The sequence below is a fragment of the Chiloscyllium plagiosum genome, chromosome 36 (assembly GCF_004010195.1).
Source record: "Chiloscyllium plagiosum isolate BGI_BamShark_2017 chromosome 36, ASM401019v2, whole genome shotgun sequence".
Taxonomy (NCBI): domain Eukaryota; kingdom Metazoa; phylum Chordata; class Chondrichthyes; order Orectolobiformes; family Hemiscylliidae; genus Chiloscyllium; species Chiloscyllium plagiosum.
Window position 1 is genome coordinate 13,198,863 of NC_057745.1, and position 14,226 is coordinate 13,213,088.

The 14,226-nt window shown below is 40.1% G+C and overlaps 1 protein-coding gene across 11 annotated transcripts in view; it reads right to left on the bottom strand.

Moving 5' to 3' along the window:
• sema6dl (sema domain, transmembrane domain (TM), and cytoplasmic domain, (semaphorin) 6D, like) overlaps positions 1–14,226 on the bottom strand; it is a 294,450-nt gene that overhangs the window by 23,842 nt on the left and 256,382 nt on the right. For all 11 annotated transcript variants that reach the window (XM_043677349.1, XM_043677348.1, XM_043677350.1 and 8 more), the window contains 3 exons: positions 5,913–6,075; positions 2,059–2,170; positions 1,787–1,847 (listed from right to left, as the gene is read on the bottom strand). In XM_043677349.1, coding sequence (XP_043533284.1) covers positions 1,787–1,847; positions 2,059–2,170; positions 5,913–6,075 — 336 coding nt within the window. The remainder of the gene's footprint in view (positions 1–1,786; positions 1,848–2,058; positions 2,171–5,912; positions 6,076–14,226) is intronic.

Genomic DNA, 14,226 nt, shown 5'->3' on the forward strand with positions numbered 1-14,226 from the left:
AAAGAGTTTAAGTTTACTACTTTCAAGTCTGATACAATCTTTTCTAAATCGAGAGGCTCTTGAACAAGTAGAACAATACAACCTCTTTTAAGATTAGAGGATGAAGTCTATCCGGACCTGGAGACCTGTCAATCTGCAGCAACATTACATTGTTTTTAGTACCATTACCCTTGTGATTGTTATTTCACGAAGCTCCTCTCATTCTTCCTCCTCTTTAATTACAACTATTCTGTAAATGTATTTGGTATTTCCTACAGTGAAGTCAGAAGCAAACTATTTATCCATTTCATCCACCACTTCCTTATTATCTCTTAACTCTCCATTCTCATTTTCTCACGAACCAACAGTTACTTTACTCACTTTTCTTTTTAAGAAATTATAGAAACTCTTGCTATCTAATTTTACATTCCCAGCTAGCTTCCTCTCATACTAATTTCTTCTCCTGATTAATCTTTTAGGCAATCCCTGCTATTCTTTGACACTGATTGGACATGCTGCTCATTTTTGCTCAACTTGATGCTTTTCAAATTTGAAGCTTTCCTAATTTCTTAAATTAACCATGGAAGGTGGATCGTCCCTTTACTAGAGAACTAGAGAACTCTGAGATATCCTCTTAAATGTCTGTCAGGAAGTCTCTGTTGACCTAAACCTAGCCTAATGTGCTAGTTCAATTTAGCTAGATCAGTTTCATTTCCACACAGTTACTTTTATTTAGGTTTTAAAGCCCTGATCTTCCGCCTTTCAAACTGAACGTAAAATTCAATCATATTGTGGTCATTGCTACCTAGGTGTGCCTTAACTCTGAGGTCATTAGTTCACCCTACACAATAGTTACAAAACACAGTTGCATGTCTAATATAACCTGCTCTCTGGTTCCAGAACGTGTTGCTCTAAGAAACAATCTTGGGTGTACGCTATGAACTCCTCACCCCTGCCAATGTGACTTTCCCAGTTCAAATGGAGGTTAAAAGTCTCCTGTGATTATTGATATCTGTTTATGTCAAGGACCCAATGTTTCTTCTTATCCACTCTATCCCACATTGTGGTTACTATTAGGTGGGGGTTGTAGACCACTCCAACTAGTGATTTCTTTCCCTTACAATTGGTCATCTCAAGCCAAACTAATTCCACCAAGGATGGGAGGCTGGTCAAGACTGTGTTGTAATCATCACCTCTGGAGACAATACACAGCTGACGAGCTGAGTCGGAGTTCTGGCAGTCAACATTACAGATCGACAGGTAGGAAGTCTTTACAACTGAGTGGTCACAGGATTTCATCAATTGCACAGAGGTAGGACAAAGATACAAAATGTGTGTCAAGGACCATAGGGAATTGCTTTGGTCTTTCACTGGGGGAAATTGCAGCTCACTGGGATTTCCTGTTCGAGAAACACTGGCAGCTGACGGTTGAGGCACAGTGAAAAGACAGAGTTGGGTGTTATCCGTAGACATGTCAAAACTGACTTTGTATGTTTATGGATGATGTGGTCAAGAAGGCAGCATGCAGATAAGGAGGAAGACACATTATTAAAGAGGAATTAAAGGAAAGGCAATGGAGATGGAACAAGGTGAAGGTGCTTAAAGAAGAAAGTGTCATAAGAGTCAGGACAGAAATGAAAATTTGATTTGGTGGTAAAGGCCAAATCACCACTGGGACATAAACCAGACAAGTACGTATATAGTTCACCCAAGGATTTGTTTATTAGTCCAAATGACTAAAATACATAGTGGTTCAGGTGGAGGGGCAGAGCTGATATGAAAAGGGAAGGAAAGAGGAGATACTTACTTTACTCGAAATTATTTCTCCCCTTGGCGGATCATTTAAATTAATAGCATAGACTTGGTCCCTAAAACAAAAATACAAGTTCAGTGTGTAAATATGTTTAGTCTGTTACATTTCTAAAATTGAGCTAACCATTCAAGCTTAAGATTATTTTTTCCTTTTAAAAACATACTTTTAATGAAAATTCCTACTAGAGGATTTAAGTTTAAATGTTTAGATCGGTAATGTAAAACTAAAAGGGCAAGGAATAGAAAAACCTATGGTAGCTCAGTTACCTGCCAGCAATATATAGTACATCTTCGATTTTCAGCATTAGCTGATAGTCCAATCTATGAAAAGACTCGTTTCCTAAAAGCCGTCCTCTGAATACTGGATATTGTCTTGAATCTGTGAATACAGAATGTGGTCACACAAGACTGCATCGCTCTGAGATCTATGCAACACATTAACTGGAGGCATGTATCTAGTACAAACCATTTGTAAACATAATGCATCATATTGTAGATTGATTTTACTTGAACAAAACAAAGCTGGCACTTCGGTGATCAACATCAAGCATGCAAGACATTAACATTTGTTTTCTAATTAATGAATGTCAGACAATCAGATGTAGTTACTGGTACTGATAAAGTATTCTTTCAGAGTACTCTCCTGCTCACTGATTCAGATATCTCAGTTAATGTATTAATTCTCTTTGTTCACCGGTCACAGGGTTCCTCTGAACATCAAAGGAACAGGATGGTGAATGTTGTAGGAATGCCCACTGTAGCCAGAGTCAGAAGTCAAATGACACCAGGTTATAGTCCAACAGGTTTATTTAAAACCACAAACTTTCAAAGCACTTCCTCGTTCGTCAGGTGAAGTCTGCCTGACAAAGGAGCAGTGCTCCAAAGGCTTGTGTGGCTTTGTCAGACTGTAACCTGGTGTCATGTGACTTCTCACTTTGCCTATCCCAGTCCATGTCGCTGTAGCCAGGATCGTTTTGATGCATAGACAGCAATTACTGGAGAAACTCAGCAGGCCTGGCAGTATCTGTGGAGAGAGAAAAAGAACTTCTGAAGAAGGATCACTGGAGTTGAAATGTTAATATTTCTCTTTCCACAGATCCTGCCAGACTTGCTGAGGTTCTCCAACAAATTCTGTTTTGGTTTCAGATTTCCAGCATCTGCAGTTTGTTGGTTTATTGTTTCACTTTGGCAAATCTGCTCTTATGGAAGGGTTTCTCTGTTTACAAGTCTTGATACTGTATTACATTAAACATTGCAACACAAATGTTTCTAGATTCGGAAATATACATATACATGTTAAACTAATTTAAGTCAACACAAAATGTAGAACTGCTGGGGGAAAATGATTAGATGGAATACGGACATAGACGCAAAAAAAAGTAGACCAAGGAATTCTTGTGGTGTGGTATGGTAGTGTCCCTACTTCTGGATCGGGAGATCCAGGTTCAACTCCCATCTGCTCCAAAGCTGTGTAATAACATCTTTGAACAGATGATTAAAAAATATTTATAAAACAGGTCATGAACTCTGCTCCAGACAGGGGTTAGTCCTTGTGCAACAGGACGACTGGCTCTGGTTAGCACTGCTGCCTCACAGCACCAGGGTCCCAGGTTCAATTCCATCCTCGGGTGACGGTCTGTGTGGAGTTTGCACATTCTCCCCGTGTCTGCGTGGGTTTCCTCCCACAGTCCAAAAATGTGCAGGTTAGGTGAATTGGCCATGTTAAATTGCCCATAGTGCTAGGTGCTTTAGTCAGAGGGGGGTGGGTTGGTTTTCGGAGGGTTGGTGTGGACTTGTTGGGCCGAAGGGCCTGTTTCCAAACTGTAGGAAATCTAATCTAATCTAATAAACTACGATCCTTTCCACTCAGATTTCCTGAGGTATTACAGCAGCAAATTCCAGTTCTGGACCCAGTGACAATGAAGAAATGGTAATGTGTTTGAGTTAAGATGGTGTGTGTCTTAAAGCGATCTTAAAGGCAGCAGCATTCCAAAGATCTTGCTGGCCTCCATAGTAGTGAATGCTATGGAGCTAGGAGATAATGTTTCAGTCAGCTTGGCGGCTTGCTGCACTGCATTCTATAAGGTGTATACTGCATCCACAGTGCAGTAATGGAGGGCACTGTGCTTAGGAAGTTCTAGTTAGGCAGCAGAATATTTTCTCCAAGATGGCATTGAACTCAAAACATTGTTACAGCAGCAGCCATCCAGATCTGTTGCAAGTCTTCCAAGCCTGCACATGACTTGAACTTTGTTGATGGTGTAGAGACTTTCACAGTCAGGAAGCTCTCGGACTAGCCAGTCTGAGCTCCTTTTGTAGTCAATGGAATAGAGACAGCTGATACTGACCAGCACTGTTTGGGCAAATTGGATCCTGTTGATCCTGTACCAACTTGTTGCAGGGAGAAAGTGAGGACTGGAAATGCTGGAGATCAGAGTCGAAACGTGTGTTGCTGGAAAAGCACAGCCGGTCAGGCAGCATCCGAGGAGCAGGAGAGTGGATTTTTCAAGATTAAGTCCTGACGAGCTCATGCTCGAAACGCTGACTCCCCTGCTCCTTGGATGCTGCCTGACCGGCTGTGCTTTTCCAGCACCACACTTCCTGACTTGTTGCAACCTTGACTCCCAACTTTGAGTCAAAAAGTTTGTAAATTCAATGTCCACAAAAAGGATTGTGCAATTAGTTAATGGTAGGGTCCTGTGGAGTGTTGTCAAACAAAATGGCCTAGGGGTGCAGGTGCATAGTTCCTTGAAAGTGGATTCGTAGGTACAGGGTGGGGAAGGTGGTGTTTGGTAAGCTTGGCTTCATTGGTAAAACATTGAGTACAGAGGTTGGGATGGCATGTTGCTGCTGTACAGAACATTGGTGAGGCCACTTTTAGAATACTGAGTACAATTCTAGTCGCCCTTCTTTCGGAAGGATGTTGTTAAACTTGAGAGAGTGCAGAAAAGATTTACAAGGATGTTACCAGGACTGGAGGGTTTGAGCCATAGGTAGAGGCTGCACAGGCTGGGGCTGTCTTTTCAAACTCAAGCATCACAGACTGAGGGCTGACGTTATAGAGGTTTATAAAATCATGAGGGGCATAGATAGGGTAGACAAAATCTTCTTCCTAGGGCGCGGGAAGTCCAAAACTAGACAGCATAGGTGAGAGGGGAAAGATTTAAAAAGAACCTATGGGGCTACTTTTTCATGCAGAAGGTGGAATGTGTATGGAATGAGCTACCACAGGAAATGGTGGAGGTGAGTATAATTGCAACATTGAAAAAGGTACCTGGATGGATATATGAAGAAGAAGTGTTTAGAGGGATATGGGTCAAGTGCTGGCAAATGGGACTCTATTAGGTTAGGATATCTGGTCAGCATGGACAAGTTGGACCGAAGGGTCTGTTCCGTGCTGTACATCTCTATGACTCTATGACTAAGGACATGCTGCATCTTTGGAGCCACCATCATTCAGCTGAGATGTTAAACCAATTTCCTAGCCGCTTGCTTACAAAACATGACCCGACTTGAAGAAAAGCAGAAGTCCTCCCGCTTTAACAAAGAACATTGTCCAGGACATCCATCATCATAAAAGATTACTCTGTTCTTTGTTTCCTCTTCATGGGGCTTTGCTGTCTGTACAATTCAATGATTAGCATTTTTCATGTTTACTCATTGAGAGGAGTGAAGGCTCTGTGTTACTGTTCATGTGCAGTCAAACCCAATTAGCTAAGCTGAACAGATCTGGCCAGTGACACATATCCCTAGTTCAACCACTGAGTAAACAGTGTAGTAAGAATGTTACAAGTGACAACTGCAGCAGAAATTAATTATTATTTTTAAGTGTATTAGTTGCATGATAAGATGGTAAAATGAATGTCTTATAAGTAGAATCAAGAATAATTATGTGAATTATAAAGTCAACATTAATCTATGCAATGTGAATAATGATTATTTTTATAGCAGATTACAATTTGCACTGTAATTATTACACTGCCTCGAACAGCAGGCCTGTTTTTTTAGTTTCAGTGACTGAATGGTTTACACTGTCAGGTGATTCTGTGAATTATTTTTCTAAACTCATATTTGCACAAGCACAGGCTGAATGATGATATTCCAGGAGCCACTGCACTTACGGTGGAACTCAATGGTGTTAATGGGTTCGTCGTCTTCCGGGAAGCTGACGGCAGCTGTTGGGCAAACCATCAGCAATAAGAAGAAGGTCACTGTGAAGAAGGAATACTCTGTACAGAGCTTCATGCTGGCCACAGGGTCTCCCTTTCGCAAAACAGAAGCTACCTGCAAAAAGCAAAAGGAAAAACAGAAGTGGTTAAATCACGCATCAACACCAGTGATTTTTAAAGATTCATTCACAGGATGAAGGCATCACTGGCTAGACCAGCATTTATTGCCCAGATGGCAGTTGAGAGTCAACCATGTTGCTGTGAGTCTGGAGTCACATGTAGGCCAGACCAGGTAAGGGTGCCTGTTTCCTTCCCAAAAGGACATTAGTGAACCAGATGAGTGTTTTTTCCCCTTCAATCAGCAATGGATTCATAGTCATCATTAGACTCTTGATTCCAGATTTTTAATCAAATTCAAAATTCCAGGATTTGAACCCGGGACCCCAGAACATTACCTGGATCTCTGGATTGACAGTCCAGTGATATTACCACTATGCCATCACCTCCCCAGGTTGTAACTCCTTCCACTACATTCTGGAGCACAGTCAAAACACAAATTCTATCATCAACAAAAAAAGGAAAGTGCTGGTGAAACTCAGCATGTCTGACAGAATCTGTGAGAGAAAAACAGAGTCAACATTTCAAGTTCAGGATGACTCTTCTTCAGTGACCCAGTGCTGGGTGTTTTGTTTCAGATTCTCAGCATCCACAGTTCTTTATTTAATTTAGCTTAAATTCTATGATGTTCGTCTACAAATTTCCCTTGCCAATATAGAGTTATAGAGATGTACAGCACGGAAACAGACTCTTTGGTCCAACTTGACCATGGCGGTCAGATATCCCAACCCAATCTAGTCCCACCTGCCAGCACCCGCCTATATCCCTCCAAACCCTTCCTATTTATATACCCATCCAAATGCCTCTTAAATGTTGCAATTGTACCAACCTCCACCACTTCCTCTGGCAGCTCATTCTATACATGTATCTTTTCTCTGTGTGAAAAAGTTGCCCCTTAGGTCTCTTTTATATCTTTCCCCTCTCACCCAAGCGAAGGTTACCTCAGATTACAACGGGATCTTGATCGGATGGGCCAATGGGCTGAGAAGTGGCAGATGGAGTTTAATTTAGATAAATGCGAGGTGCTGCATTTTGGGAAAGCAAATCTTAGCACAACTTATACGCTTAATGGTAAGGTCCTAGGAAGTGCTCCTAAACAAAGAGCCTTGGAGTGCAGGTTCATATCTCCTTAAAAACGGAGTTGCAGGTAGATAGAATAGTGAAGAATGCATTTGGTATGCTTTCCTTTATTGGTCAGAGCATGAGTACAGGAGCTGGGAGGTCAAGCTGCAGCTGTACAGGACATTGGTGAGGCTACTGTTGGAATATTGCATGAAATTCTGGTCTCCTTCCTATTGGAAAGATGTTGTGAAACTTGAAAGGGTTCAGAAAAGATTTATAAGGATGTTGCCAGAGTTAGAGGATTTGAGTTATAGGGAGAGGTTGAATAGGCTGGGGCAGTATTCCTTGGAGCTTAGGAGGTTCAGCAGTGACCTTAAAGAGGTTTATAAAATAGTGAGGGGCTTTATGTAGTTTTAAATCCAATATGTCACTGTTTTAAAAAAAACTGTTAAGAAACTTGATGAAGAAATTAAGTGATCTAATGTAATAATGAAATCCAAAACAGTACTCTGCCTTGGATCAACAGTTAACCATCAAGCAACTTCTTTTTGTAGATGGTGGGATGTCCCTGTCTGCTGATTGAGATGTAGACACTGGGGAATGGTCATTGTCATGACTTTGCTTGCAGTCAGAGCACATCTTTTCTTTGCTATTAACACCAATTCTGGATTTATGCTTTGCTTGCCTCCACAACACTTTGCCCTTTATTCTAGGCCTCCTCTGTGTACTTACCTCCTTTTAATCTTTCCCAGACATTCACTTCTGTTCCACTTGCTTTTCCCCTCTATTCTCAACAGCATAAACCAAAACATATTTCTCTCTCTTTTTCAGGTCAAAGCAAGAGTGATTTTGGACTCAAAGCGTTAACTCTGTTTCCCTAACACCTTTTGTTTTTTTTAATAAAATCTTGCTGCTTTGGTGTTTTGTTCCCCTACATTGCAACACTAATCATACTTCAAAAGGACTTCATTGGCATTGAAAAGCATTGGAACGTCCCTAGGTTGTGATTAAGTCATTTCTTACTTTATTTTTGTCATATCAATAGCTGTTTTTCACTTGATTTTGAATTGAGCTAAATTAAACAGCTTTGATTTAAGCACACCTTATTATTTATTATTGACTAATAACAAAAGGCAAGAATGAGCAAAGCTTAAATCTTTGGGCAAGTTTTGACAAAGTGATTCTGCAAGCTAATTGATTTGTTGATAAATATTTTTGATCACAGAATGCCAAAAAAGTTGAAGAATCTGCACTTGATGAGTGTTCAGTACAAAAATTCCATGTGCAAACAAAATCATCCACATTCTGCAAACTGATCTTATGTGACCTCACAGCAGAGGCAAGCTTTACAAAGAGAAGTTTTTTTTTGTTATCTGAGCTTAAATTTACTGTTCCCTGAAACTAACTTTTGTGGCACATCCAGAGTTAACCATTTATAATTTGTGATGGTACAACATCATCTTTAATTCCAGATTTGTCACTAATTTTGGATCTTCATCCATCTGAGTTGGTTTAACTCTACAGTAAATCCCCTGCAGAGTCAACTTTATGGGGTGGCACGTGGTGAGCACCGCTGCCTCACAGCACCAGGGACCCGGGTTAGATTGCAGTCTCGGCAACTGTCTGTGTGCAGTTTGCACATTCTCCGTGTCTGCGTGGGTTTCCTCTGGGTGCTCCAGTTTCCTCCCACATCCCAAAGATGTACAGGTTTGGTACATTGACCATGTTAATCTTCCCTGTAATGTCCAGAGGTGCTTGGGGGAAGGTAGTGGGGAATTCGATAGGTAGATGAAGGTGGGGGTTGATGGTGATAGGTCAGAGTGGATAGGTGGGAAGGAAGACGGACAGGTAGGACAGTTCAAGAGGATGGTGCCAAGTTGCAGGGTTAAATTTGGGATAAGGTCGGGGGGGGGGAGAGAAGAGATAAGGAAACTGGTGAAATCGACATTGATCCTGTGTGGCTGCAGGGTCCCAAGGTGGAAAATTAGGCGTTCTTCCTCGAGGTGTTGGGTGGCTAGAATTTGTCAGTGGAGGTGGCCTACGTCTTGCATGTATTAGGCAGAGTGAGAGGGGAGTTGTAGTGTTTGGCCACAGGGCAGTGGGGTTGTTTAGTGCGTGTGCACCAGAGACGTTCTCTGAAATGTTGGCTCAGTGGTTAGCACTGCTGCTTCACAGTACCAGGAACCCGGGTTCAATTCCTGGCTCAGGCGACTGTAATGAGTTGGCACATTCTCCCTGTGTCTATGTGAGCTTCTTCCAGGTGCTCTGGTTTCCTCTCATAGTCCAAAGTTGTGCAGTTCAGGGGAATTGGTCATGCTAAATTGGCCACAGTGTTAGGTGCATCAGTCAGGTGTAAATATAGGGTAGGGGACTGTTTCTAGGTGGCTTACTCTTCAGAGGGTTGGTGTGGACTTGTTGGGCCGAATGGTCTGTTTTCACACTATAGGGAATCTAATCTAATAAAAACATTCCACAAATTGTTGTCCTGTCTCCCCAAATGTATAGGAGACCACATCAAGAGCAACAGACACAGCACGTGTGTGGAAGTGCAGGAAAATCTCTGTCGGATGTGGAAGGCCAGATGGATTAGCCATGAGAAATACAAGGTTATAGGGATTGGGTCAGGGGTTATGTGTGGGTCTGATGCTCTTCAGATGCACGTAGGGATTCTACGTAAACATGTACAAACTCAGTTTGTCTTTCATTGGCATTCCCATGGAGAAACTGCAGCAGTAGAGTTGTTACTGAGCATGTTTGGGCTGGTGCTTCATATCGAGTTTAATTGCTTTATTAAAGGAGGAGATATCATATTCAACAGAAACGAAGTAGAAATATATAGAATGACTCAAATTTTCCCTGCGCTGTAATAGAGATCAAATTGCTTTTCATTCCTGGTCGTATTGAGTTTAGCAATTCTTTCATGGAACAATACTGTACAGCTCACAAATCCTGCAGGCTTTGACGTCACAATTTTCTCTATCCCTTTCCAGGGGACATATGGAAGGCTCTGGTTTCCCAGGTGCCGGCAGCCCTCTGGCACCTCACTCAATTGGCTGTTCTCCCTCAGTGGAGAGCTTTGTCCCCACACGCACAGTGCCCAGCAGCAGACAATGGGTCAAAACAAGAACACGGGTTCATTCTACTGCTTCTGAGCCTTCAGCTGTTTAAACCAACTGTATAGCTGCCTCAATTGCAGAGACATGGATCACTGCCGTCTCGAATTCTCGGCACTTGCTTAACACTTCTTAACAGGAGGAGGGCTATTCTGCTTCCAACTGGAGGCTCTTGCAGCAAATATCAAGGGCCAAAGGATTCCCAATAAGAATGGTCAAAATGACGCCAATAAAATGAGCAATAATTACATTATCTAATTTGAACACAACGCCAATATTATACAAAAATACTGTTTAGTTCAGAAAGTGTTCTATGCAGACATGGTTCTGAAAAGGTAAATGTGGAAGACTGCATTAAGCTCCACCCAATCTGATAATGTTATAAGGATTTGTGTGGGGAAAAGTAGAACATCTTGAAAGGTGTACATCCACAGACCTAAGTTACGAATGTGTCTTGGCCACGATCGATTTTCAGCTCTGATCTCCAGCATCTGCAGACCTCACTTTCTCCTCAAAGATTCACCAGTGGGCTATCCTCGAACAATGTAAGCCAAATTGGCTCTTAACCCAGACAAGGAAAGAGGATGAAAGCAAAGTACCATGGATGGAGGAAATTTGACATAAAAATAGAAGGTGCTGGAGAAACTCAGCAGGTCTGGTCACACTTAGAAAAAAAACAAAAGAGATAGACTCAAAATGTTGATATGACTCTTCTTCAGAATGGGAAGAAGAAAGAAGATGGCAGTAGCAAGTTACCAGCCAGCAATGGTTAGTGTCACAGCACATGCCATGGTAATCTGTAAAATTACCATGCCATTGCATTTATTTTTTAAATACATTCTCCAAATCTTTTCAGACAGTATATTCTGCTTGTCACTAGCTTCCTTTAGTCAATAATTAGAAATGACATGTGGAGTGTGAAGATACAGCGTATGTTTAAAACAAAGCCACATAACACTTTCATTCTACAGCTGAATGTGATGATAATGTAGTGTTCTCCTTCTGTTCCTGTGAACAATAACTCCCTATCACAGAGGAGGAGATGATCTAGATTCAGTAGGCAGCTGTTGAGTGGAGACAATTACAAAATGTAACATTTACTAATTCAGGTTCCCTTGATCTTTAGTACACAAAATGAGATAAAGTTTGTCCTAGTCAGGGCCTTTGGCAATTGCTAATGAGATGTTATGCACCATAAGTTTGGGTACAAAAACTAAAAGAGAACAAACATGAGATTTGACATTTCAAAAGAGCACCCAACCTTGTGAAAGGCCAATTTACTATTTCTGATCAAAGTCAAAAACAACACTCATTCCATTAACGTGTTGAAAATAAAAGTCTTAATAAATAGTAGAGAAAAGGTGATACTTGTTTCTGTTTCTACACCATAAAAAGTAGAAGGGCTATCATTGCTCTCAGGAAGGCTCTCAGCCTGGTATATTGCTGATAAAAACCAGAATGTTTGGGGATGCTAATTTCTGCAGCCACTCAGGCGGTAATTAGAATTGCTTTCCTTAACCTTCATAACTTTCAAGGTTACAGGCACTTTATAATATTTTGAATGGCTGCTGCCATCAGTTTATGTACATCGCAAGGTAACACCAAAAATGAAGAATAATCACATTATTTCTCCTTGGAGAGAAAAGAGGAAAAAAAATCTCATGGAGTCAAATTACCCACAGCTCTTGCACAAGATTGAGATGTTATCAAAAATGTATGTCATGGATATATAAATTTTTATGCATGCATCTTGTAAAATTTCAAGGCCGTGATATAATCATATTAGTGACACCTTTTAAAATTTGTAGTGATTACAATGATGTGCACTGAATATTGAACACAGGCAACCTATCTACAGAATAAAAACCCCAGCTAATTAATGTTTCCAGCTGCTTCCCTCTCGTCAGGATTTTTGATGTACAGTACTATTTAATGTTGAAACTTGCAATTTATGATTATGGAATAGGTTACATTTAAGGTGCAAGAACATCTAGGTGAATATTCAAACTGTAGGAGCCATCTCCTCAAGTCAGTATCTTTAAGCATCAGTTGCTGGTGCTATCCCAAGTGCGCAGTCCTTCTCGTTTCTAAAACAGTCAAATTAAAGAAGGCGAACTAGTTAACATAATTTTTCACTATGTTAGTCTTCAGGCAAAAGCTAAACATGTCACTAAATTTATATTTTGACGGCTGCATACTTTTATTAAAAAAAAGCAAACTTTAATCAACATGAACAGAAAGGTAATGTTTCAGGCTTACTTGGCTTATACTGAAAGTAACTTAGATGTGGTACAGCAAGATTGATGTTGTTGAGGATCCCTGACAGTCATGGGATAAACTACAGATCCAAAACTGCTTGGTGACCTTAGCTCTGTATCATCGACCTGCAACTCCAGCTCTGTTTGATGGGATGACTCATTACACAAAACCTGGTCAGGCAACTAAAACAAGCTGGTTAAACTAGTCTGAATTGTTTGAACTAAGCCCCTAGAGTCAGGTTCAGGGCCTTGCGTTTAAAAAACTCTGCCTAACATATGAACTTCCCAAGTGTTATGTTGTGAAAAATAACATCTCCTTTCCCCATCAATCTACCCAACTACTGTAGGAAGAGTTTAAACTGTTAACATTTTAGAAAACTAATGTATTACCTATGGAAAAGTATGGACAATAAGGAAAAATAAATATGAGTTTCTGCTGCTGCTTAAATTTACCAATGGATAATAAATGTTTAACACCATTATTTATAAATGATAAATTCTCAATAGCTCCCCAGTGCTTCCATTTTCAGTTCTGGAGTTTTGTGCCCCTGTTTTAACAACTTTATTCACAGGTTTTTCACTAAACTGTTATGGTTCTGACAACACATCTAGAACTTGAAGACAAAACGGTGTGTGTGCTTTATCTGTAGATTGATTGCTTATGTCTGAAAATGCAGCCTCAACATTGATTACACGCATTAGGGAGTTGTTTTCTGGAGAGGAAGTATATCCATACAGTCAACTTTGGCACATAAACCTTTCGCCCAGTACAGACTTGTTGAAAATCTCTGCAGATGGTCACGTTTGATATTAACCTATGACTAAAAGTCTTTCTTTTATTTTCCCCAATCATGTAAAACAATATTAAATTATTTTATTTAAAAATATGGCCATGAAGTTTTAGACAAGCACTTCAACCTATAACACAATTGACGTGAATCAGTTGATCTATACATTTCACTTATTGTATTTTTAATTTGATTGTCACACTTTAGTAACTGATATAACATGTTAACTACGCTATTTTACATGAATTTCTCAAAGTAGACAAAAGTAACATTGCCAATTAAAAACAAAAGAAACACTAAGAGTTAAGTAATTCACTCAGTTTGTTTCAATTTTAAAAGATACCCTGCTTTTTTGAAAGTGGTTGTTTCAACTTTGATCTCCAGCATCTGCAGACCTCACTTTCACTCCTAACTGATATAACATGTTAACTATGCTATTTTGCATGAATTTCTCAAAGTGGACAAAAGTAACATTGCCAGTTAAAAACAAAAGAAACACTAAGAGTTAAGTAATTCACTCAGTTTGTTTCAATTTTAAAAGATACCCTGCTTTTTTGAAAGTGGTTTTCATGGTAATTTTGATACTTGACTGTAATGAGTGAATAGTATTATTTTATATATGTCTAAAATATCCAAATATTTCTGTATGGAAAGTAAGTTATCTCATTTTTAAAGTCATTAATTGGATTCTAGAAACAGTTTCAGGAGATTTTATAAACACTTTATAAACTGGTACAGGACTAACAATCCTGAGAAATATCGCCAATGTAAATTACAATAATATAATAATTTGGGGATTGGCACTAGAAAAACAAGCAATGAAAGACAAAAGAATTTGCCAAGTTGTCACAGTAATCCAATTCAATTGTTAATTGTCTGGTAGCGTGGCCCAGTGGTCTAAATTGCTGTATTGAGATTCCAGCCTCTA